The 26,036-nt window shown below is 36.0% G+C and overlaps 4 protein-coding genes across 4 annotated transcripts; 1 reads left to right on the forward strand and 3 right to left on the reverse strand.

The window, feature by feature from the left end:
* Positions 1–415: 415 nt before the first annotated feature.
* Positions 416–10,963, forward strand: SPE (Spatzle-Processing Enzyme). Its single transcript, XM_070108286.1, has 7 exons — positions 416–619; positions 696–880; positions 2,103–2,289; positions 2,363–3,100; positions 8,023–8,210; positions 8,278–8,443; positions 10,019–10,963. The coding sequence occupies exons 1-7, from the start codon at positions 553–555 to the stop codon at positions 10,747–10,749; spliced, it is 2,262 nt and encodes a 753-aa protein (XP_069964387.1). The 5' UTR covers positions 416–552; the 3' UTR covers positions 10,750–10,963.
* A 914-nt stretch (positions 10,964–11,877) lies between these two features.
* On the reverse strand, positions 11,878–18,247 carry LOC106622008 ((E3-independent) E2 ubiquitin-conjugating enzyme). The gene is made up of 13 exons (XM_014241048.3): positions 17,448–18,247; positions 16,899–17,152; positions 16,630–16,843; positions 16,303–16,552; positions 15,615–16,252; positions 15,414–15,562; positions 14,930–15,356; positions 14,778–14,867; positions 14,077–14,709; positions 13,373–14,016; positions 12,966–13,303; positions 12,635–12,907; positions 11,878–12,570 (listed from the first exon to the last, which is right to left on the reverse strand). Exons 1-13 carry the CDS (start codon positions 17,976–17,978, stop codon positions 12,380–12,382), a joined length of 4,632 nt encoding a protein of 1,543 aa, XP_014096523.3. The 5' UTR covers positions 17,979–18,247; the 3' UTR covers positions 11,878–12,379.
* A 723-nt stretch (positions 18,248–18,970) lies between these two features.
* LOC106622000 (ciliary microtubule associated protein 1B) lies at positions 18,971–20,082 on the reverse strand. Its single transcript, XM_014241039.3, has 4 exons — positions 19,959–20,082; positions 19,685–19,903; positions 19,430–19,616; positions 18,971–19,358 (listed from the first exon to the last, which is right to left on the reverse strand). The coding sequence occupies exons 1-4, from the start codon at positions 19,975–19,977 to the stop codon at positions 19,094–19,096; spliced, it is 690 nt and encodes a 229-aa protein (XP_014096514.1). The 5' UTR covers positions 19,978–20,082; the 3' UTR covers positions 18,971–19,093.
* Positions 20,083–20,236: 154 nt separating this feature from the next.
* prt (putative mushroom body vesicular transporter portabella) lies at positions 20,237–25,180 on the reverse strand. Its single transcript, XM_036368153.2, has 9 exons — positions 24,633–25,180; positions 23,156–23,839; positions 22,979–23,082; positions 22,735–22,897; positions 21,621–21,661; positions 21,236–21,538; positions 20,949–21,171; positions 20,763–20,887; positions 20,237–20,432 (listed from the first exon to the last, which is right to left on the reverse strand). The coding sequence occupies exons 1-9, from the start codon at positions 24,820–24,822 to the stop codon at positions 20,340–20,342; spliced, it is 1,926 nt and encodes a 641-aa protein (XP_036224046.2). The 5' UTR covers positions 24,823–25,180; the 3' UTR covers positions 20,237–20,339.
* Between the last annotated feature and the right edge of the window lie 856 nt (positions 25,181–26,036).

Consider the following 26,036-nt stretch of genomic DNA (forward strand, 5'->3'; position numbering starts at 1 on the left):
AAAATACGCATGTTTAAATCAACATGAATATACATAAATAAATAAGTGTAGCACATGTATTGGGTCGAAAACCATGTCGACCAGAGAGTAAAAAACGTATTTCATTCTTGAATTAAACTGGGCGCTGCGGGTGTATTCTTTCAATTCAAATAGAAAAAGTTTTTGCCATGATTTCTGAACACTTTCGTTGTCCATCATTATGCAGTTAGAAGAGCTAAGCGCCGTGAGTAATGTTTATAAGAGGCATTAGGTAACTCGGAGAACCCCACTCTCATAGTAGGCGTCTTATCGTCATCAAGACGGCATACAATGCATATAACGAGCGTTTCGACGAAATCAATAAGCAAGCGTGTGTAGATAGCGAATGAGAGTCGCTGTTTGGTTGTCTTATTTTCCAAGCTCAGCTGCATTCAAGTCATTGCTAGAGTTTAGTTATGCCTGTGATAGGTACTGGACGTAGACGTGTTTAAGTTCTCAACTAGCTGTAGTTAAAGAACTCGTTTAGTATTTTAATTGATTGCAGTTGTTATTGCTGTTTAAATATTTAGCAAAATGTTGCATTTAATCAACGCATGTGTCATTGCATTGCTTATGTTTTTTTACACTGTGCCTAACATTTGTAAGTGCATCACAAAGCAGGCGCTGATGTCGGTTTACTTTTTCCACATTGACCATTTGATTTTGTATTACAACAGCCGCGATTACTTATGGCCGTTGCGTCTCACCTTTCAATGGCAACGGTACCTGTGTGCAGTTAATCGAGTGTCAATTTATTGTGGACATCATTTCTGGGCCTTTGAATGCCGAAAATGAGGAAAAACTCCGAAAAAGTCAATGTGGCTATGACAACACTTTCAAAGATAATTCACACCGAATTGTGGTGAGTAAACTTAGCATTGAGAGAGCATTCTGTGCTGCATGTACTATCGCTGCGCTGGGTTTGCTTTCGATCTTACATATGTTATTAGGTTCGATTGTCAAAATAACAAGAGCAACCCTCAGGTTTCTGCTTTGTAGACACTTTAGTAGATTACAACCCAACTTACAACTAACAGCATCTTTATATATCCTTTACACTCACTCGTATGGCACCTTCCTACTCAAAATCGACTTGACTACAACCTGACGGTAATTAGCGCTAATGACAACCTGAATAAATCTGAGTGAATTCAGACAACAAAACATGACTTGCTGTCGATATACCAACAACAACTATTCTGCTTGATCAGCTGAACTCGTTCATTTCCTGGACCTACCGTTAAATGACTTCCATGACTTACATTTCCCTGCTATACGAAAAACAACAACGAGCTGCTTCGATCCCAGTTCCGGCTTTGTTCTGATAGTGGTAGCCCCTAGACAGGCAATGCCAAATATCCTATGTTTAAAATTTATTCAATGAAATCCATTAGTAGAGTAGTCTTAAAACTTATAGTTCATTCCATTTGTCGGATGGCATCAAGGCGCAAACTCCGAATAAGAGAATCTCGGGAAAGTTGAACCGTCAATTATGTAGATATAAATATACATATATACAAGCAAATAGCAAAATATGTCACTTCACTGAGGTTTATGGTACATAAACAAAACAGTTATCCAATTAATTAAAAGAAAGTCGTTGATGCATTGCTAGATCAATATTACATAAAAAAAAACACAGAAAATGCTAATTTGTTTTGACTAATATGGTCATTAGAAATCCCGAAATTTCTAACTTTTTAGAAAAGAGCTGTTTTGATTATAGGGAAAGGTAGATCATATCTACGAAGGTGCGAGGGGGCAAATACACGGGTGGTTATAGTCAAGCGTATAAGTTTCGCCTACAAAATCCCCTGCATATTGATAAAAGGGTTTCATTTATTTCTCGTGAAAACTCCGACTCTTCATACGCAGGGGTTGTAATTTAGTTCTCTTTCATTTGAAAAGAGCTACTGAAGATTTTGTTCGTGAGATGAAAAACGAATGTGTCGCACTGCAAACTGCAACAACTTTATTTACTATGGCAATATGCTTGATGAGTTTTATTACTTATTTCTAGTTATATTGAACTAATATCAAATATTTCAAATATATTAGACTTTCTGATCTTTCTTTGGATGCAGGTTTGTTGTCCAGAAAAACACTTGAAAGACCCAACTTCACATATAAGGATCGGGAGGCAAGAGGGCCTTGGAAATGTTTTACCCTTTGCCGGTGAATGCGGTAGTACGATTTCAGACTTTATATATGGCGGTAATAAGACAAGAATTTTAGACTATCCATGGATGGCCTTACTTCGATATAAAACACGTATGTGGCATTAAATACTAACTCACTTAATATTACTTAATCAAGGCTACTTGTATATTGCCCTTTAATACAGGTAGTAATGAACTGGAATTTCTCTGCGGTGGCAGTTTAATCAATTCCCGTTATGTGCTCACGGCTGCGCATTGCATAAGTCGAAGCAATTCGAACAACGAAAGAGTTTTGCATAGTGTTCGATTGGGTGAATGGGATATTAGGACGGATCCTGACTGTGAGGTGGACATAAACGGCAAGAAGTCTTGCGCACCGCCGTTCACTGAGTTGGGCATAGAAAAGGCAATAGCACATCCCAACTACATAAGCAACTCAAATGAACAGTTCTACGACATAGCTTTACTGCGTCTGGAGCAGAGTGTGTCATATACCGATTTTATACGTCCGATTTGTTTACCGGCATCTACCGACTTGTGTGACAGCATGTTCGTGAACAGCACAATGGAAGTGGCTGGCTGGGGAGCCACAAACAAACCCAAAGCTGCCTCATCGCCAGTAAAAATGGCTATTAATGTGGGGATCTGGGAAACGGATAAGTGTAAAATCATTTATAAATCGTCGAATCGCTTTATCGATGGCACGCACCAATTGTGCGCTGGTGGCATGAGTGGAATTGATTCGTGTCGTGGTGATTCTGGTGGACCACTGATGATGCCTGAGTTAATAAATAATCGCTTTATTTATTTTGTGGCAGGCGTTATTTCCTTTGGTCCAAAACCATGTGGTTATAACGGTTGGCCAGGTGTTTACGCGCGCGTGGGTAACTACGTGGAATGGATAAAAGGTGCAATGGAGCCCTAACAACAGTAATAACAGTTATTGTAAAAAGATTGAATATTTTTAATTATGAAAAGAAATATACATAAGTATATTTTATAATTGAGACATTTCATTGCTATTGTATTATTGTACTTGAAGTTTTAATTAAAATGTGTGATTGGTGTAGAATTTATGAAGATTTTCATTTCATGTACGCGCATAGAGACTCTTCACATTACATGATATATACATCCATTCAATATGTAGTACAAGTGGATATGAATTAGTAACTTTACCGGATTTTAAATAAGGACGGAACCATTACTTACAATATATTTTGTGGCACAGAATATCCCCTATTAGGAGGCCTTTTATACCAAGATATCGAACTTAATGTGTAAATTGTGTACTTTCACATCAGTTCAATACAAACATAAACTTAAAAAGAGAGACTATTGTTGGGCGCAATGGTTATATCAGTGACTTCCGTTAATAATAACAGTAAGGAGACACTCCTGTTTTAAACTGAGATGGAAGTTAATCGAATTCGATCAATCTCTTAGACTGTAGACGTGTTCAATAAATAATTTGTTCACACTTTATTAAACATGTCGCACGATAATTTATTTCCAACTATCACAATTTAAGCGTTGATCACGACACAAAATTAAAAAAAGAAGAAAAAAAATATCGAAAAAACGTTAACTTAGGTGGTACAAAAGCTACAATACCCTTCACAAATGTAGGAATATTTTACAGAATTTGATTTTGATCGGTCAGTTCTGCATACAAGTACTTGATTCCGATAGTTCAGTTTGTATGGCATCTATATGCTATAGTGTTCCAATATGGGCAATTTGCGCAGATTCTTGGGGAGAAAATGTTGTGTGCAAAATTTTAAAAAGATATCTCAAAAACTGTGGCACTAGTTGCCGTAGATAACTATAAATTTTATAGGGTCTTCGACGTTTCCCTTTGGGTGTTACAAATGTCATGCCAAACTCGTTCGAGGTATAAAAATCGATAACAAAATCGAACTTTTTTAAAATAAATTTACTTTTGGACTACTGGTTCAGAAAAAATGTATTACAGATCAAATTGAATTCACTAACAGAAATTTTCAATCTTAATATGGAACGTGTGTTATCCCTCTATCCGGATAATGGAAAGAGTTCTATAATTGCCAAGTTGAATACATTAAAACATTTAAAAGCATAATGTTCATTATAAAATTACTTTGTATTTTGCAGTGGCATAATGAACTTAAAATGTAAACAAATTGTTAACAAGATGAAACGGTTATATTAAACGTCAAAATAAATATTGATTCATTGAGGTAATACTTGTAGTATTAGCGGACAAAACTTATTTGTATACCAGCTTAAAACGGTCAAACTTTCTTACCCAACCTTTTTGTATCTAAAAGGCCATGGCAATATGTGGCACATCTTTAAGTTTAAAATTTGAGGTAGATAATGTATAAAATACCGATATGTATGTATGTTCTAAAGTGGAGGTCTATGTTTGAGAGCAAGATTGCTCCAGGTATTATAGAAAATCTTAACTGAGAAACTTAACAAACTAAGCTCACCATTTATGATTATTAAGAAAACGCTTTTAAGATTTATACAATATATGTATATATACATATATAATATATTCAAATACATATGGTATATTCGCTGCATATAACATATACAATATTATATACATATATTTGATGGTGGTGATTATGGTATCAGCATTTTATTTAACCCCGTTTAAATCAATAACTAAAATTTTAGTTAGAATTTCATTAGATTTCGAAGACTATATAGAGTTTCCGAGAAATCTTAGCAACTTCAATTTATTTATAGTAATATTAATCATTATAATATTTCCTAGGCACGAATGCACATATATGTATATGTATGAACATACATATATCGATTGAAAAATAAAACACGTTATCAAAATAATTGTGCAAGCAAACCATTATTTCTGCTTAAATCTTAATCTATATGTACTCATACATTCGAAAAATTTCTCTTTAATATGGGTTCAAACTGAAAACCCCTACCGATAAAATTCCAACATACCCATAAGTAACTTCCAAAATTACCTCAACAGCTGTTGTACCCACCAATGTATATATAATATACTACATTTGCATATAGCCCAGATGCTGGCTGAGCATATCTGATATAAGTTGAATATTACTGATAAAACTCCTTGAATGAGAAGCAAAGGGTCTTAAAATGTTAAGAGTATCTGATTAAGCGCCCTAGCTTATCGCTTACTCGTACATACATATATGTAGGTATATGGTACACGTATGTACGAGTATGCACTTATGTATAGGTTAGATGCATATGCACGTATATTTATAGATTATTTGTAAAAAATACAGAGCGTAAGCTTTTAAAACTGCCAGTAAATATTATTGTTCAGTTCGAGCTTGAGCTGGGTTGCTGCTAGTTAGTAGACGGCGGCAGTGCTATAGGGTGATTCGGACGTGTCGGTAATTAGTCTCGGAATACTTGATTAGTATCAGCCAAAGTGTCGTAAAATTAGCGATTATTATTAAGTTGACGCATTGACACATCCACTTACGGATTTGATTTTTCCAAGAGCGCATTTTTATTTTTTATATGCAATAATATAATTAATAAATTGTATGTGATTTCTCGGTAGCAATGATGCTAAGGGCAATCGAATTATTGTTTTGTCTCTTCGTCGCTGTCTACATACTGGCCGTAAACACTGGTAGGTATCCAGTCAAACCACAATGCGAATGGGGTTTCCCAGCCTCTGTGTAGTTGTGTGCTTGTGCTTTTATACATTTTTCGTGATTACAAACCCTGAAGTGCTTACCAATAACTGTATTCACGTTAAATTATCCCATAATATTAAATCTTCACCAAAATTTGAATTGAACATTAATGTAAATAGGCTTATCCATTCTAATTATTTTCTTCACCCAACGGTATTCTTTAAAATAAGAATCCAGTTAATTTAAGAAACCAAATAATTAACTTTTGCCATGTTTTTTTTTCGTTTTTCTTCCAATTGTAATGTTTTTCTTAAAATGTCGACAGTATTGATCCCTGTTTTTCGAATAAATTTACTAGATTTTTATTATCGCTGTGTTAAAAATTAATGCTATGGAATACACGGTATTGTGAGGTTATCATCGCAAACGCGTGTTCTACGCAGATTTCGGGTATGTGGTCAAAAATATCACTAACACCCTTAGAAACCACAAAACAGTTTAATTAATAAATGTCTAACCTCAAAAAACCTCATTAAAATATGGAGTTATAAACTGGCAATTATTACTGCGGTTATACATACTCGTATATATAAGTATACAAGTAGCTTATATCGAATGTAGGGTATTGGTATTGATATAATGTTTATCATTTCATAAATGTATAATGTTTCAATCATTATACTCAGCAGAAATCCTTAGAATTTACTTTTCAGATTTTTTATGTTGCAATCGACTTTATATTAGTTTTTAAATTTTTATTCCCTCACTTTCTGAAAAATATTCGCATTGCCCATTAACCAGTTGTAATTTAAAACCCCTTTATTACAATGGGGCTTTCATTTTTCTCTACAATTGAATTGAATGTTTCGCACTGCATGAACAAGTTGTCTAGTTATTTACAATTCTTTATTTTTTATGCTGAATAATAACATGTATTTATGTACGTAATTAGCACGCTAATGATGTACAAAGTTGATCAATAAAATAAATACCCAGATTTTAATATGAATCACTCTTAAATTAATCGGACGTTGGATTCAACCAGCGTACTTATATTAAATATGTAGCTTATTTTAGTCGATCTAAAAATAAAGGGAAATTGTCAATATTATTTTTTTAGAAGCTATTTTTTAAATCCAGCTCAAAATTTATTGGAATACAATAACACTTCCACAGCTATATAGCGGTTTCGACCTCTTCGACTAAATAGCTAAACACTAGCACTATGAAAATAAATTTATTATTATTGCAATTTAATTACTGTGCTACATATTTGTGTATAAATTTATTACATAATAAACTGACTACTATAACTATACAGATTCGTGCGTTTATTCTCTAATATGTATAGTAGTTATGCAAAGTATTGTCCATTTGAAGCAATAGCATTTTCCCTGGTATTTCTCTTTTGGTCTTTTGATTTCAATTCATATGACACCCAATTTCTTGGCTTATGAATATATTCGGCTGCTTTTAAACATTTTGTTTTTGGGAATAATCTTCATCGAGTAATGCTTCCGGTTACTCATTTTCAAACTTCTTCTGGTCACCCAAGACGTTCTCCGTCTTCCAAGCCAAAATCACAATTTTAAATCGTGCAAACCACATTTTAGCACGTTTGCTCAGTTCGAGCATAAACTTTTACGAAAATACGATGACTTTCAGTTGAGGTTTTCTTCATATTAAAGTAAAGAAGAAAAACTCCCCGCAAAAGACCTTTTTCAAGCACAAAGTTCGACATATTTGAGTAAATAAGTTATTGTTGTTTAAACTTTAAATGGTTGACTCAGTATATGTCAGACACGCAAAGGCCGTAGCTTTCCAAAGCATGTTCGGAATATTAGAACAATGTAATAATAATCAAGTTACGCTATCTCTTGGTTAACAGCACAAATATACAAGACTTATAGTTATAGACCAAATAGTTAAGAACGAAAGGTGGAAACTTAGCTAAAAAATAGGAAAATCCCTTATCAGAGCTAAAATTTATTTAGACATTTTTCTGTAAGCGGTTCTCCTCCAAGCTATACTAATATATAATTAAGAACCGTTTTTTCTGAGCGAAACACTCGAGAACGGTTGATTTTAAAATTCTCTTATGAAAGTTAAATGTTACATACTGTAAATAATATGCTAGAGCGTTTTTGTTAAAAAAACAAAAAAAAAAAATAGCGCTTCTTTGACTAATATAATTTCGTATCTTCTTTTAGTGTTTGTGAGTTATGGCGTTTGCAACACACCTGTCGGAGTTCCAGGTCATTGCGTACCGTTGTCCGACTGCCCAAGTTTACTTAATTTAGTCGATTTTGTTCTTAAAGACAATAATATACTAAATCATTTGCGTAATAGTTTCTGTGGCTCTGACGTCAATGCCACATCAGGAGCGGATAAGACACGTGTAAGCCCATCTGCTATGATGTGAATAAAAAAACTATGTAAATAAACGGGGCTTTACTTCTGCTTAGGTCTGCTGTCCAGATAATCCAAATGCGGAAAATAACGATAGGGAATCGGGTAAAATGTTACCACCACCAGGCACTTGCGGAATCACTTTCAGTATGCGAATTTTTGGCGGCGTAGAATCCCAGGTGGATGAGTATCCGTGGTCGGCACTGATAAAGTACCAGAGACGTAAGTTCTGTATAAAAATAGCTCATTTCTGTAGTTATGAGAGATCAATAAAGTCATTACAAATATTTAATACCTCTATAGTAGTAAGGAAGCGCTAAGTTCGGGTATAACCATTTTGTAACCTGATATCCAAGCCGGGGAAATACTTTTAGCTGTTGCAAAACTTTATATTAAAACATATTGCATAAACATTCAACTTTAATTATCCGAAGAAACTTTGAATGGATTACAATCATATTGGATATCTTATTAACTTATAGTTATAGGTCATAGACTCACTAACTTTTATTACTACATTTTGCTTCGAGTCCGAGGTATTTATGTACATAAGTTATGTATATAAGGAAATAACCAGAGGATCCGAAATCATTTTATTAAGGCTATGAGGCTTAGGCTAAGATCTAGACGAATCATCATTCATATTTAGTGCTACATCATTTTTAGAAAACTTTACTTAATTACAATATCACACATATTGACCGACATAAACGGTTTAACGGTAGTTGGAAAATTGGAAATCACTATAACGGGTATATTGAAGTTAGGAGTATAATGGAAGGTCTCAACTTATCTCAACAACGTTTGGCATTACTCAAGTGTACTCGAGAACATGTTTCCACATAATTTTATGAAGATAATTCACACACATGTAGATCGATATATTATATTAGGTATACCATAAAGTCTGCTAAAATAAAGAAAATCATTATATGCAATATAATGCTGAAGTCATTCGTGGACTGATTTCACACATTTTCAGAATTGAACTGTAGTATATCAGATATTATATGTAGACTTATCTTTGCTAAGATATCTTACGTATTAAGTAAATGGGAGCTTTTGTCGATTTTATTCATTTTTGGCATCACGACATATTATTAACAGAAGAAAGATAACTCACATATTGTAAAGTCCATATAACTGATACCTGTGGTCTTGAAAAGTTTTAATCCGATTGCCACTGTTTTTTAGGCGTTTCATTATTTGATGCCACGTCTATTGTGTAATTTTTATTCTAATTCCTGTCTTCTTGACTTTGAAATTAATTGCTTCTGGTGTATTTATTTAGTGAGGTTTGTGTAAACTTATTGGAGAGCGGGACATGCCCACTTTTTTACAAATTTTCACACCACGAATGTGGTGTCTATCCTCTACCAAATTACAGTTTCCTATCTTAATATGGGGCTCAGTTATAGCCTTCTACAATTTTTCGTGTAATGGCATTTCGTGGGTGTGGCAATGGTGCCAAGGAACATCCTAATCATTTATACCTAACTCAAAATTTTTCACAATTAGATTTAGGTGTTACAAACAACCATTACGTGAACTAAACTATTATTCGCTGCTGCAACATGTTACTTACTTACAATTACTTATTATACTACGTAGTATGGCAAGTGTGGTACAGTTTTAAATAATTAAAGTGCAATAATTGTGAAATATTTCGAAGTATTTTTTTTTTTAATGTTGCGTATAAAATAGCTAAAAGGCAATTTCTGGTATCAGATTAAGATATGTTAAATTTATACTAGTTTCACGAAATACCACCTAATCTCTGTATATATATCTGTTTAGCATACAATGCCACAGCACTAAACTGTGCCGGCGTGCTCATCAACCAACGCTACGTGCTCAGCGCCGCGCACTGTCTCAGGAATCCTAGTATACCGATCACATGGAAGCTCGACAGTGTACGTCTCGGTGAGTGGGATACCAGAACAGATCCTGATTGCTATGAAACTGCCGACGGCAATAAAAACTGTTGGCCTCCATATGTGGAGGTGAAGATCGAACGTATCATCGTCCATGATAAGTATATACCACATTCACAATCGGAATTCTATGACATTGCACTAATACGCATGGCGGACAATGTTAACTATTCAGAGACCATACGACCCATTTGTCTGCCACTTTCCAACGTATTACGACAAATGACATTTGAAAATGAATATGCCGATGTGGCTGGTTGGGGCCGCACGGAGGTGAGCTCCTATAGTGCTGTGAAAAGGACCATCTCACTGCTAATTTGGGATACGGATGTGTGTGCGCAAAAGTTCCAAACCATACAAACTCCAGTGAATAAGACACTGCAGTTGTGTGCAGGTGGACAGCCGATGCAGGACACATGTCAGGGCGATTCCGGGGCGCCGCTGACGATGCGTGGGCGTCTGATAAATTCACCACACTTTGTAGTAGGTATTGTATCGTTCGGTATTCAGCCTTGTGGTATGGCTTCTTGGCCAGGCATTTACACGCGCGTCACCTACTATGTAGACTGGATTTTGAACAATCTGGAGGATTAACACTTGTTGGTGCTATCTGTGAAGACAGCTCGGAGCATGTGTATGTGTGTATGTATGTATGTATGTATGTATGTGATGTTTGTGTTTGCTTGTGTTGTGTACGAGTATGAACAATATATTATTGTTTGACGAAAATATTGTATTTATTTTGCATTATACGTCTGTAGCTAAATAAAAATAAATTAAACTATTTGTGTAAACTTTGTAGTATGGACTGAACGCCTTTTTAATTTATAAATTTCTTATTTATTTTTTAATTCTTTGTTTAATTGTTTATAATTACAGTGTTCCACCATTTACGCTTATTTTCAATTACTTGAATAAGGAAAACATTCTTTTAGTGGCATATTTAGCTGTGAATTACCGGTTGGTTAATAAAATTTCATTTAAGAGTTTTTTAGAAGGCAACATTCTTTGGTATATTTTTCATTTCTTAGCTTCACTTCGCGCTTTATTATTATTTCTTTTTGGTTTTACTTTTATTTTTAACGTTTTCTTAAGGATTGCAAATTAAGTCTACAACTTTCTGTTGCAAATGTATTAGGTTTCTCCAGAAACTTCAGTTCTCTGCAAAGTGGAGAGAACATACTCGAATAAATATATATACTTATCTATGGTGTTCATAAATATTAACATACAATACATGCATATATCTGTGTAATGCCACTATTACACTTAACATTAGTTACAGTTACTTTTATATGAAACAAAATTTTCTAATTAGTAATAGTGCTGAAGACTGTGTAAATAACTAAAAATTGCCAATGGTATTTAAGATATAATGTTAGTATTAATTATAAGTGTAATTGAATCTCAAACCATTACTTTGGCAGAACAACTAATATTAAAATATCAGGTGGATGTAAACTAATTTCGCATAAATTATAAATAATGAAGATCACAATTTGAAATATTCAACACCAACGGTATACCATATTTTATAAATACAATAATAAACAAAGAATACTAGAAACGGTGCAGTAATCCATATGTAATCTACTTCCTTTATGAGTTATTTATAATTGATAATAATTTTGAATCGTTAACAAAAATTTTAGGCTTTTTCGAACATTGCTGCTGAAATTGTGCCATAATTTACGCACCACGCATATACTTAGTTATATACAGTTGTTTATTAGAATTGCTAGCAATTTATTTTCCATTACAAATACATAGAAGAGCATTTTTGAGATTCCAAGAATTTAACAAACTCGTGATAATGATTTTGTATTCGCTTAGTGCTAAAGTATTTTATCTTGTTACAATTTTGATAAACAAATTTTCATGATTATAAATTAACATGCTTATTTGTGAGTTTCAGTGTGTGACTTAAATTTATCATTTAATACTTTGCATTAATACAAAAACTAGCGATATACTATGTGTATGTATATAAATATGACAACGTTTAAGCGCATTTAAACAGCAATGCAATTGTGATTTTCACACTAATGTTTAGTAAACGGACATAAGCACCATAAAAAGGCAAAATTATTTAAAAAATAATAATAATAATAATACAAAATAAATTATTCCTTTTTTTACAATTTTCAATTGTAGTATTGAAAATCTAAAGCCGTTAAGCCAGCAATAGGCTCAAAGTTATCATGAACGGCGCCGATATCGCGTTCTATTCAAGGTGGCGTTCAGTCGCTGTTGCGTCACTTTTCCCCACTAGTAGTTTACGTTCCGCTTTTAACGCTACTAATTTTGAATTAAAAGTTTCTAAGAGGCCAGCTAATGTCAGACAAAAGCCACGGCTTGCAGGTACAAGTGGAAAATCGGGTGAAGCGAACGTAACTTTGGGTTCTTCAGCGTTGACTGAAATGTCAAGTTGTAAATGATTTATCTACCGATATGAGCTTAAATAAGCGCTTTTGCCTACCTTCATTTGTATTTGTTTGCTTCGGCTGGTGCATCTCTTCCGATACAGTTTTCGCTGTAGCCTCTTCGTTTTGGTTATTTGTCGTGGCCTTGGATAATTCCATCCAACCATTAATGCGTTCATACATTGAAAGGCCGCGTTGATTCCAATGTTCGCATATTTCTTGTCGAAAGAGTTCTGGTGGCTGTTGCAGCAGTTTCGTGGATGACTGCACCATTTTTATAATAACCATTTCATTGTACATACGAGAGTTTTCACTACCTTGCTGAGTGCCTATGTAATAGATAATTAAAGATTTACATGTGTGCCTTACTTATGTGAATACACATGCCTTTTTGTTTTTCGTAACCAGCCTCGTTGAAGTACGGTTCGGGCACCAATATGAGACCCTGTATAGACACGATCACTTGTAGGAGAGTGCTATTTGCGCCCCAAACCTCCGAGTCGCGTCCAGCCCATGTGCCTAGCAAAGATACACAAACTTTGCCGTCTTCGTATAGGTTCGGATTTAGGCGATCGGAGCAATAGCTGATGTAATGGCACAATGGCGGACTCTTCGGATATTCGCGACCAAGTTGTATATCAAAGAAAAATAAGCCATCTTCATACGGTGTTTTCTTCGGGCCCTCAATCATGACACTTAGTAAATCCATACGATCTTCAAAAACTCTACGCAGTTAAGACAAATAATTTATGTAAATATATATATCGTATTTATTTAAAAAATTATATGCTTACTTAACCCATACGCCGGGCGGCAGTGAAGTCTTTAGCATGCGATGCTCACGTTGTACAGCTCTATAATATTGTTGGGTATTATTCGGATGAAAAATAGTCAATTGAAACTTGTGACCGGGCGGTGCTTGAGGTAAAACTTGAAAATATTCAGAGTTCGCGATTGGAGTGGAAATTGCCTCAATGGGTGAACTTAGAACAGAATCCAGCGATATGCATGCATTGGCTTCCGATGGTGTACTCATAGCAACTGGGTCGCATTTGGTGAGGTTTATTTGTTGCTTATATTCTATTGTGGACGTTTCAGGATCCTGGCCTTCCGTTGACTCTTCATCATCTACCTCCATAGGGTCCTCAATTTGTGTTTCCTCAATTCCGTCAAAACTGAATACTTCACTTAAGTTAATATTCTCGCCTTTGTAGTATTTTTCCCGAATCTGTTGTATGCATTTAACCAATTGTTCCTTTAGTAGAGCACAAAGGCGCACACAATCCATTTCAGGTGCAGCGTCTTCATTAAATTCAATGCTGCTGCAGGACATCGAGTTTTGATCGTCATTAACTTTCACCGAACCGTTAGTGAGATCCGAGTAACTGGTGGAACTGCCATCACAGTTCTCATTGCGTGAACAGTTGCCAGAGTCATCCTGTAATTACCATATACAAATTATATGTATATATATGTTCAATACTTATAAACAGCTTACCTGTGATGATCCTATTGCTGATTTTAATTGACAAGTTTTCTCAAATGCTCTTTCAATGTTGAGCATTGCAGAGTTAAGCAATTGATTATTCTGTGCCAGAATATTTTTTTGATGCGTGGATATATTGGCGCCACCAGTGTAGGTCTTAATATCTGCATTTCCGCTATTATGAACACTTGACTGTGCCTCAGTAGTACTTGAAGTGGCTTTCTTTACCCCAGCGTTTTCGAACAAATTATGTGTGGATTGTGCTTGTGTTACAGTAGAAATCGATGTGGTTGATTTTAACCTCAGCACAGGTAGTACCAACGGAGAAGTGATAGTACTCGATGGTCCACCACCTGTGCCGGACGATGGGGATTTAAACGGTGTTGGGGAGATGTTGAAGAGTATCTTCGGCGCATATTCCTTAGGTGTATTAGTGATGGTGGCGATTTCGTGCGCACCGCCGGCGTATTTATCATCGGTAAGTTGTTTTGGCGGCGTCTTTTCTACACTATCCAGAGGCGCAATAGCTTGATGCTTGACATTTGGTGAGGTAGCTTGCACATAACTAAATAGACGATTTTTTCGGTCTTGTGCGCGCTCCGCAATCGATTGAGTTCCGCCTTTGCGTACACGTTCAATTAGACCCTTACAGTGAAAATGTTTTTATTTAAATATTTCGTTAGTTTTATTACACGTAAATAGAAAACTATTACCTGGAAATTGTCTTCGTGAAAGAAGCTGGTGTTTAATAAGCGATCCAAGTAGCGACAACCTTTGTAAACATTTAACAAATTACGCATAACCTAAATATGCACACAACATGAAACTGTCACTGACCACCTCAACAATTACTAATCGGACTTACTTCGGCATTCTGCAAATTCGGACTCATATTGAAAATTTCCTCAAGGCGTGCAATAGCAATGCGTGTACGCTCAATGTTTGTTATGATGTGGGATTCTTCCAGCGCTATTATTGGCGTGCTTCCTCCTAGTTCACTATTTTCAGACTCAGTCTCCCACGAGTCATCCGATTCGTGTCCCCAATCAGCGTGGTCGTATTGGCCAACTTCAAATAAATCTTGCGGCCAGCACATACTTATATGTCCGTCAACCCACCACACTTTCGCTCGTCCGTCAATGAAATTATCTATGATTTGACCTGCGGTACATGTGGCATCCGCACCCACAAAGTTTGCAACGCGTATAACCATAGTTCCAGGACGATATTGAAAATCAGGATGATCTTTTAAATCATACACGCTAACTTCTGTCTCGCCATTGTATTTCGGCCTGTAAAAATTTTCATATTCGTATTAAGTTAACCCAGGCACGCAAATAAACCCTTACCTCGGTTCATCAGCAGATGTATATGTTGTATACCATTTGACGCGTGCTGTGCGCCCCTGATGATCCACCATTTGTATAACGCCATAGTCGCGATAAGTTATATCACCATCTTCCTTGCCGCATACAACGAAGTCACCAGGGAAAAACTCCTAACAATAAATTATTAGAATTTATCTAAAGTACTACATTGTGCCAGCATACATGATTATCTAAATGATGTATGGGGTACAACTGTGTAGAAGATATGCCAGCCTCCACGGTACCATCCTGCCAAACCACTGTGGCAGTACTGTATACTAAAAGAGCTTCGGTAACTAATTCATCGCCGTCTTTCGGTTGAAATTCTGGAACCATCAAAGAGGAACGTTTGGTAGGTACTTTACTTTTCTTTTTTAATAGATGTCTTTTGCTATGTTTCGGGCTATGATGAGGAGAAGGACTTGAGCAGGTTGTAGTACTGACGCGATCCTCACAGAAATCATCGTTGAAGTAAACGTCTTCATCGTCGTCCTCGTCATCATCGTCTGTTACCCATTCTGGTTCTCCACTGGTTTTTGAAGCTTTTCTCGATGGAAAATTGGATGCACTATGATCGACAGAAGTTTCGTTTGATGTTTTGTCTCTGCTATTTGAACTGCCTAGCTTATCAGTTTTTAATGTAGATTTTTTGGGCTTCGCGCTTTTAGTATCAGCATCTATTAAACTTGACTTCTTTTTGGTTTTCTCCATATGATGTGAACTATTACTGCCGGCATTAGTTTGACCGACGGAATTGACTAAACCACCATACTGATTTTCGGTTTTTTGGATTTGCGCTAACGCTACTTTAAATTTACTAGCTGAAAATAATAGAAATCAAATATACTCTATAAAAGACAATAAGACAAACCTTGCTCTTTCTCCCATTGTGATTTTTTTATAAAGTTATCAAGGTTAGAGAATTTTAAGTAGTTGCGATCACTTATTTGTACCATACATGATTCGAAGAGATTCAGGCGTTTTAGGCGCAACAAGTCTTCACCGCTCACACAAGGATTTGGTTGCTCTAACACGCTGGTGTCAATAGCATTTTCTTCAGAGAGAGCCTTACATTGCCAGTGAACCCAAACCGAATCGGTCTCAACTGATTCAATAGTATACTATGAAATTCAATTATTATATATATTTTCAAAACTTTCGTTCTAAAACACAATATCTTTTCTGTAGTTCTACTCACTTTTGCTTTGAAAGGTTTGCCTTTTTTGTTTTTATGTATCGGTATATTAGGTGTTAATAGTTTGACATCATCTAAAGATGGCAATCGTCCGACCACAGTGTTCCCGGGATAAAATACATGAGGATTAAATATGCCGTGTGTATTGCGGGAATTATAATCAGTAAAACCAAAAAAATTGTGGGATGAGATTTCCATGCGAGCGCCGGCAGTTGACCTGTAAAATAAATCAATGTAAGTCTTTTGAGTTTTACATTTGTTTTGCCGGTAACCTTAATACAGCTTTTTCTTCTACATCCTTGGTGCTTCCCACCCATGAATCTAAGCAAACGGCGCTATCTCGTTGCCAATTATTGATCGGACGCAGTCTTTCTGTCATTACGTTTTTAATAACATACTTTGTTCCCAGCACTTTGACATCGGCATGCATGCTAATGTCACGACAGTAACCGCGTTGAGTGTCCTTGCCCGGCACCAATCGTCGCACAACATCACCTGGCATTAAAGTGCGATCAGCTAATGCAATCTTTTTGGATGAAATAGAAACCAAAACTTCTTTTAATGTATAATTAATTGATAGGGGTAAAGTATTTGTAACAGCAATATGTAAATCAGGCACTAACTTTATATAACGGTTACACAAGTCAAAATTTATTTATGTGGCCATAACCTCATCATTATTTTGTAATGTAAAGAATATGTGTGAGTATAATACCCATAATCAATTGCGTAGTATTTGTAGCTTATTTTCATGCTTTTTACTTAACAAAATGTGAATAAGTATTTGAAATGGTTGTCTTCGGAAAAATTAATCCACTTACCGCCCCTTCAGGCTGCACCTCCTCTTTGCCATCAGGATACCATGCTACTCGTACTTCACCTTTTAGAAGCACGTCATCGAAATCGTCATCTTCATCACCGGAATATGTTTCAGACGTCTCAATTACAAGACCAAATTTGACACGACCCTTCTTATCAACGCGGAAAACTTCATCTTCAAAGAAGTATTGATTGTCCGCAGGCAAGTCGCCGCCAACACCACGCCCCAAAGCAGGACTCTTTTGTCCTTTAGCATCGCTATCAGTTGATATGTCGGTTGGCATTTGTTCTCGAGTAATAGGTGTTCCAAGTTTTACAGGCAAAAATTCGGACTCTACAGACTCGTCTTCTTGAACATATGTGCATCCAATGGAATTTACACAACAATTGTTTGAGTTTACTTCTATTGATTTATTAGTAGTTGCTGCCCCTTTATCCTGAAGAAATTTTTCCGAATCATTGGGTTGTAGCTCGTGTTCACCGCTTCTCAACTGCTGCTGATTGTGGTCACTATCTGCATTCGTTGCCATCATAAAACAACTTCGTTTTTACGTGTCTTGATCCTTAATTATAACTCACTCTACACCCACTTTACTCTCTTTAGTGTTAACTTTCGTTTTCGGACAAATATGCACATGGGCACTTTTTAATAATGTGTTTACCGTTTTTTTGCTAAAAAAGATTTTATAATTATACTATTTTTTCCCCTATTTGCTAATTTTTTTTTGTTGTTTTGTTCGATTTTTTGTGCCAAAATTAACGGAATTAATTTTTCTGCCTTCACAAACGAACGAAAATTGAAAGCGAATGCAATTAGCAGCAAAGGGTAACACAAATGATATAACTTCAACACCATAAATTCTAGTTTTTTATATGAACAGCAATTAATATATTAATAACAGGATAATGTCTTAAATGTAAATTTTATGAATTTACTTTAAAATATATTTAGTTTGCCCTTAATATTCTTATAAGTAAATAGATTCTTTTGTGATAGAAATTGCCTTGGCAAGAGTTTAGAGCATGACATTTGTTATTAGTGGTATACATTTTGTTTTGTTTCTGTTCATTTCGGTAGAGAAATTGATAATCAGCTGTTCAGAACAAACTTAGTGTTGTATAGCGGACCAAAGTTATTCGCGTAATTAAATTATAATTACATTGGCCTCATCAATTACACTAGAGCTTCGAATTTTATCAATTTTTCACTCCTAAATTCTGCTATAACGTAATTACGGTCTTATCTATAAATTATTAATTTTAGTATTCTGAAGAAATTATCTTAATATCCCAACATTTGCTTTGGGTAACACCAGTATTTCCGGTTGTTACACGATAAATATACATACATACTTCCGAGTACTAGATATTCTCCAATTGAAACCCTTCCTTTTCTTTGCCTTCCCAGTTTAAAATGTAATTCCCAGTTTTAAATTAAGTGTAAAAGCTTCTTAAGCGTATAAAAGACGTTCGAAAACCTGTCTAGTAAATAAAGGTTGTCACTGCATTGAAAAAGTTAGCGAACTGATTTCGATTTAATTTATTATTGCCATATAATCAATTGTATAATCTAGTAAAACTTGCATAACTTTTATCTTCAAAATAAGAACCCAAATATAAGAAATATGATTTCTTCTTAATATTGCAATCACATATTATCACACTTAACAATCATTGGTGGCGCAAACTCGTTGTGTCGTATACCGAACGAGTAAGCCTGTCCCGATTTACCGGGACGATAGTACATTAGATCATAATAGTTTGGACCAGGTCCAATTTTTTTGTAATAGTAGGGATTTCGTCCGGCAATTGAATACTCAGGACTTCGTGGTAGTTTCACCGAGAGATTTCCAGCACCATAAGCAGCTGGTCCGGGAGAATGTTGTTTACCCGATATACCACATCGCATGCCCCTGTATTTAATACGAGACAATATATGAAATTACAAAGTATGTTCAGAGATTTATAAATGTGTATATCTTACATGCTGTATGCTGGAAATCCCGGTTTAATTGGTGACACATCCACACCATATGCATTGGGACCAGGTGTAGAGCTCTTGAAGTTATAGGCATTGCGCCAAGACATAGAATATGCTGGCGCATCAGTGCCCTTAAAGAACGGCTTTAGATGTACATCATGTGCACCAGGTCCTGGGCCAAATCGTTTTTCTGCAAACACAATAGTAACATGCATAAATAATTGAAGGCACATGCCAAAAAATGGATGGAAAAAATACCTTTCACATATGTTCTGCCTTGGATCGTAAATTGATTTCCACGACTAATGCCATAACGCGTCAAGGTATCCACCTTATAGGCTCCCGGTCCTGGGCCAATTAATTTTTCGTGCTTGTATGAGCGCGTGCCAAACGAGTACTGTGGCATACGTTGCTTACGAGCATCATGGTTGTCATAGCCGACATTCGGCGGCAGCATGTAAGCGCCGGGTCCGGGACCTATGGAGAGGAAAAACCGGTAACAAAATTAACAATGTGCAATTCAAATACTCACCTAAAGGCCTTTTACTCATGTTACTGTTTTTGCAATGTCAAAAGGAAATCAGTTGAAAAATTTAGAATTTTGAATTTAGAAAAGAAAAGATTTTTATATATGTTTTTCAAAGTGTCGAAAACTTATCTAAATCTTTTTTCTACATTTTTTGACACTTTTTTAACCGCCGACGCTGGCAAACACGACATAATCAAAATAATTTCACAGGTGGATATACATTAGGGAATGCGGCCAGATCGGATCCAACTATTATATTAATTTGATTTTAATCGACATTTAAATGATTTACATCTAAGGTTATTTGCATATTTACAATATTTTCTAAATAAATGATATAAAAGATTAAATGATTTCTAATGTAAGTGATCCTTCGCTGCGTTTTTACTCAATGTCGATCGAATTGTAAAGCTGTTTGTATTGAGAGTCCCGTCCGCTGTTCCTTAGCAACAGCTCGTTATGCTTTTCACGTATAGTCTGGTATAAAAAAAGATAACGAAATGTACAATCATTATATACATACTCGTATATAAATGTAGGTATGTAATACATATGGTGATAAAAATTTTCTGATTTTACGGAAATTTTATATTTTATTTTTCTTAGGAAAAACGTAGAAATCGTCCATGAAATCACAATATCTCCAGTTGAAAATTCTTATAACACAAGTAATAGAATGGACTGTCACTTCTGTTATATTCTCCTTTATTTTCTTTTTAAATACCTAAAACCTAAAGAAGCTTGAATTTGAACCACCTGGTATTGTAGCTCAACTATTTATTACAGAATTTACCAGTTTTTATTTACCTTCGGATTATAATTTTGATGTAGAAACACCAAAACTGGACCATAACATATATTGAAGAAACCGACGATGCGCATTAGCCAAGAGAAACCAAAAGTTTGTGCCAACTCACCGCCCAGTAAAGGAGCTACGCGGATAAAGCACTAGTAGAAAGAATATATTGTGTATTCCGAAAAGTATATACTTACCCAGGCAGTAAGCTAAGCTGACAGAAGTCTGTTGGATGGCATAAACAGTACCATAGCTTGACATGGAATTGCCGCTACCAGTGCCGTCTTGCTCCTCCTGCGCTAAAGTGGCATCAACGAAAGTGGCCAACAGCGGCACTAAGGCAGCGTCAATTATACCAATACCAAGTCCTAACCCAAAGTGTGGCAACAGTAGTTGGCTGACTGTTATGGCGCTAGGGATCTGCGAATACACAACTTTATATATTTTAGTATTGCATTTCGCCGATTCATAGGTAATTACTTACCAAGATCGATGAAATGCCCACCAACAGCAGGGCAATGCATGAAATTTTTACTTGTCCATATTCATAAGCGAATGTGCCGAAGAAATTGGTACCAATAAAATACCCTACGGAATCCGGTATGAACACCGTACCTAATTGCCATTTGGTGGGGTGAAGATGTTGTATCAACCAAATGGGCAAGCAGGGCTCCAATATAGCCATTGTAGAGGTGGAAAACCATATTGCCACAACAATTGCAAGTATCATTTTAGTTTCGAGCAAAGGACGCCATTTTGGCCGCTGTTCATCATTGTCAATTGTAACCTGAGTTGTGGAGAACACGTGTAAATTTTAAAAAACTCAAATGCTAAATATTGACATTCGTTTATAAAAAAAAATGTATTACCTCGGGTTGAATGGAGAGATCCATAGTTAGGAGCTGCATTCCTATATGGTAAGTATTAAAAAAAAAGAACATTATACATACGTCGGCGCCATGATTTATTGATTAATATTTTTGTAACCCAACTAATTTTCAACAAAGAAAACAGTGAAATCAGGGTCTGTTTCGTATGACCGACTGTCGTGGTGATTCGAAATAACTACTGGATAATAATAATAATAACCCAACGATTACCCTCCTCCCGCCCAACCAACGCGAGGGGGCAATCCGCATACGTGCGGAGTTAGCCGAGTCAGAAAATTACAATACAATAGAGTTTTTTCAGTGTTGAAATCTAAAACTGCTCAGCTACAGAAACAAAAACTTCAACAGCCAAGATTAGTTACGATATAATAAATTGTTACATTTTTATTTATTAAGAGAAAACAATAAAGTCTTTTTAATTTTGAAAAGTGAGTCAGATAAGTCAAATGTGCTGGAATGAGAATTAAAATCTTGTATATGTCATGTCATAAACTGCCTCGAAAAGCGAACCGGGATATTAAATTTAATTTCAGACAGGAGAAAAGAACTGTAAACTGCTCCATTCAAGATTTTCAGAGTATTATGCCAAGCATTTCCTTACCACTAGAAAGTGTAGGTAGATTTATAAGTTTTAAACGACTAGTGTATGGAGCTAGACTTACCCTAGAATCCCATCGGAAATGCCCTAAGGCGAAAAGAAAAAAATGTTTTTGAACAGACTCTAACTTGTCAGAATGGATTTGGTAGCTAGGTTTGAAGACAACTTAGCCATATTCCAATATAGGTCTAACCAAAGTTGTAAAAAGTGTTTTAGTAATATACGGATCTCTAAATTCTTAGTAGTAGTGGATCAGTCGTACCTTTTAACTCACAGTTCATGTCACCATTAACATTGTCATATTTATTTCATCATCAAAATCTCATAATTACATTCATCTTCAAACCGTTCAGTTTAAAAATACTGTCTGAGATTTAGAGCGGTCTATTACCGACAGCTTTTAAAAACATAAGGTTTTTACGCTTCTAGATTTCGACGTGGCCGATCATTTATTCTTAAAACTACTATAATTTAAATTATATATTTTTCACTTACCCAAATTCAGAAATATCACTGTAGACAGTATTATAAAAGGTGCTGACTTTCCGATCAAATCATAAAGTATGCTCCCGAAAGGATATCCCAACAACACACCCAAGGCAATGCTACCTAAAATTATGCCCATCACTTTTGAACGACGGTCTTCCTCCGGATAGTGCTGCAACATGAAATATCGAAAAATGTGTTGACACACTCGTACATTTTCTGGCATGTATAATATAATTGAACATCTATTTACCTGAGCCACCAGACTCATTCCGCACACACCAATGCAAGCCGAACCAATTCCTTGAATTGCGCGCGCTATCAACAGTTCTACGTAAGTCTCACCCACCGAAAACACTATGCGCGAAGTGTAAATCCAAAATTTTTAGTTTTACAGCCGAAATTAAAATACCAATATACACACACATACCTAATGAGGAGAGGAGCAGCAAAAATGTGCCGGCCACAATCGGCAAACGGTAACCAAATTTGGCAGTTAGATTACCGACGATCGGATTGAATATTAACTGCACTAGCGCCTTCATGGACAACAGCATGCCAATGGAGCTATTTTCGCTGGTCAAGCTATCATTTGAATCTGTATGTGCCTTCGTGTCCTTGCCGTCAGGGTTGCTGTCGGTGACAGTGGTTGCTGTAGTGGTACCCAGGGCGGGATTGGCGTCACTACGAGCCCTGTACTCATTAAAATTTGTCTCATCGATCTGGTTTTCTACCGGTTTATCACCGGCGCCTATGGTATTTCCGGTGGTTGAGCTTTTTGTCAATGTACCAGCTGTTGTGTCAACCCCCGCACCCGCGTTTATGTAGCGCAATTGCTTATGTTCCGCAGACAAAAACGTCGCTTTATCATCGCCATGCGGCAGCGTAAAGTTCACCATCGATTTGCCGGGTATCGGATGCTTCGTCATAACTGTTTGTATGGATTGATGTGCGCCATCGATATATCGATGAGCCAAACTGGGTGGTGCCATAAAAGGACTGGCGATACCAAGGCTGGCAGCATCGCTTGTGTGGTTGTGGCTGTTGAACATCTCCAATGGAGTGTGATGTGCCCGGTTATTTATAGTCGCCAGATAATCGGGCAATATGGGCACTGCGTGTGGATTGTATGCGAATATGAGTGCATTTTGTATAAAGATAAGATGTTCGTAATTGGGTAAACGAAAAGTAAATGTGGAAAACCCGATTTTAAACACATACATACATATATATCATAAATGAATTCGTTGATGTTTAAAAGAGCGAGAAAAGTTGATTTACTTAAAAACCGAGCTTTACTATATATATCAAAAATCTAATATGAAAGAAGAACGGAACTGAATATCGTTCGCATTTTACCCGAACTACGGATTATTATTGGTTCAAATATCGGAGGAAAACATTTGCAATCCAGAAATTTATTCGTGAATATGAGGCAGTGTGCCATAATTTTTCTCCTTAAGGTGTCGTCTTGTCTATCTGGAGTATATCACAAGCTCCATAACAGTAATTTCTGTTATATTAAAAATGTCTTTATCGTACCTTTTTTATAGTAATATGGATCGGAATTTAACAAACCAAAGCTTCCTTCTGAGAACATATTATAATTTATATACTCGAGCTATTATAGTTTTGTAAAACAGTTTATCTCAAATGAAGAGTATATGTGGGATTACAAGTTTTTCAGTAAACATTGTTCACAATGATTATGGTTTTTAGTAAAACTTAGAAATCGATTTTAATTAAACTAAAATATTATAATTTAATGTATGGTATTGCCTTTGATTCATTATACTAATAAAACTATAATATTCGATACGAACTTTTTGGCTTACAAGAATAATATAAAAAATAAGTTTGTCCAATTGTAAAAGAAATTGATAAGCACAACGAAATTGATGGCCTACCAATCACAGTTAACAGAACGTTATCCAGTAATAATGCCAGATAGACGATAACGGCAATTATACATCGATTTGTATTTCCGAATTTCGGTGTCGATGAGCGTCTCTCAGCTTCCGATGTGTTCAGAGCCGATGCTGTGCGAGCAACATTTTTGCGATCGTCATCCGCTTCGGCAGATCGTTCTTCAAACATTTTAGTTTTGCAACCCACTTAGTTGGAATCAGCTTAATTTTCAGGAATTTAATGATATGCCGATTTCAATACACACACATATGTATATAATTTTGTATACACACACATTAATTGCGCTCGCGCCTGTTAATTGGTTTTTATAGCTTTTTTGATTGCTGCCATATGCTGGTTGAAAAAATTCAATAAACGGTAATTGTTTCACGAACAAAATCACAACCACTAACAACAAAAGCAATTCACTTCCATTTATTGTAACAAATCGGCGGCATGGATGTGGTGGGAAAACGCGCGTTTGTCCTTCTATTTTCGCAACTCAACAGGTGTCACCGCTCCGGCAGTGGACGAACAATTGAAAAGCTTTGACACTTCGCCGAGCCATTTTATAGTCACAAGCAGGCGGCAAGGCGCAAGCGACAGCCTGTTGCATGCTACCATTCATTACAGTGCTCACTCGGGTGTGCTTTTTATGGCTTTTATCCATTGACATGTTACGTTGAGGTGGCAACAAAACGACCCGTGGCGTGGAAGGAGTTTTTCAGCAAAATATATTCAGCCGGAAAAAGTGACCGTGATGTACATACACATTAGGCATGCCAAAAAGAGTGATGATGTTAGAATTTCTGAAAATTATTATTCCTTGGCACCAGTGGGTGAAAGTTACATATGAAGCCTGTTATTTCTTTGGACAAGCTTATGATGTAAATTTCAGAGATCGACAATTGATGCAGCTTTGTTTAGTAAAAAGTCGTAATACATAAAGAATTATTACTTTGGTTGCTCTGTTGCTTTCTGTTTGAATAAAAGCACGCCCTCTTGCTTTGGAATTCACCTATTTTTCATACATACATAGCTATATTTGCTCTTGTATCGAGTTTCACATTAAATAGACAACAATAATCTGAGGACTACGGTATATCACAACCTTGCACTAGGCCCTTATTACTGAAGCGAGTACTTTGTTAATAGCAACACTGCCTTATTGTGTATCCTGAAGTTCCGAGTTTTATTATTTTTTGCCATTGTTGAGGCTGGAGTAAAAAAAATTAGCTGCCTATAAATACTGTAGAGCACTTTTCATATCTGTGTCGGCTAACAGGGCAGATAACTTGCATGCCGCCAGACGCCTTTGACCCACATACACACTATGCCAAACATACATGTGTGCATATAAATGTGTGTGTGAGAAGTTATGTGTAAATTTCCTTCTGCGCGCA

The sequence above is a fragment of the Bactrocera oleae genome, chromosome 2, assembly GCF_042242935.1.
Source record: "Bactrocera oleae isolate idBacOlea1 chromosome 2, idBacOlea1, whole genome shotgun sequence".
Taxonomy (NCBI): domain Eukaryota; kingdom Metazoa; phylum Arthropoda; class Insecta; order Diptera; family Tephritidae; genus Bactrocera; species Bactrocera oleae.

What these genes read in the sequence shown, in the direction of transcription:
- LOC106622000 (XM_014241039.3), bottom strand. An exon ending in AGGCAGAACATATGTGAAAG is followed by an intron (nt 19,617 to 19,684) that starts GTATTTTTTCCA and finishes TTGTGTTTGCAG; the next exon opens with AAAAACGATTTGGCCCAGGA. An exon ending in GGATTTCCAGCATACAGCAT is followed by an intron (nt 19,359 to 19,429) that starts GTAAGATATACA and finishes TATTAAATACAG; the next exon opens with GGGCATGCGATGTGGTATAT.
- LOC106622008 (XM_014241048.3), bottom strand. Translation starts at nt 17,978, where the DNA reads ATGATGGCAACGAATGCAGATAGTGACCACAATCAGCAGCAGTTGAGA. An exon ending in GCAAACCTTTCAAAGCAAAA is followed by an intron (nt 16,553 to 16,629) that starts GTGAGTAGAACT and finishes TGAATTTCATAG; the next exon opens with TATACTATTGAATCAGTTGA. An exon ending in TACATCATTTAGATAATCAT is followed by an intron (nt 15,563 to 15,614) that starts GTATGCTGGCAC and finishes ATTTATTGTTAG; the next exon opens with GAGTTTTTCCCTGGTGACTT.
- prt (XM_036368153.2), bottom strand. Translation starts at nt 24,822, where the DNA reads ATGTTTGAAGAACGATCTGCCGAAGCGGATGACGATCGCAAAAATGTT. An exon ending in GCTGCTCCTCTCCTCATTAG is followed by an intron (nt 23,083 to 23,155) that starts GTATGTGTGTGT and finishes CTTCGCGCATAG; the next exon opens with TGTTTTCGGTGGGTGAGACT. An exon ending in AGTGATATTTCTGAATTTGG is followed by an intron (nt 21,662 to 22,734) that starts GTAAGTGAAAAA and finishes CTTACCATATAG; the next exon opens with GAATGCAGCTCCTAACTATG.
- SPE (XM_070108286.1), top strand. Translation starts at nt 553, where the DNA reads ATGTTGCATTTAATCAACGCATGTGTCATTGCATTGCTTATGTTTTTT. An exon ending in CTTACTTCGATATAAAACAC is followed by an intron (nt 2,290 to 2,362) that starts GTATGTGGCATT and finishes CCTTTAATACAG; the next exon opens with GTAGTAATGAACTGGAATTT. An exon ending in ACTGATAAAGTACCAGAGAC is followed by an intron (nt 8,444 to 10,018) that starts GTAAGTTCTGTA and finishes ATATCTGTTTAG; the next exon opens with CATACAATGCCACAGCACTA.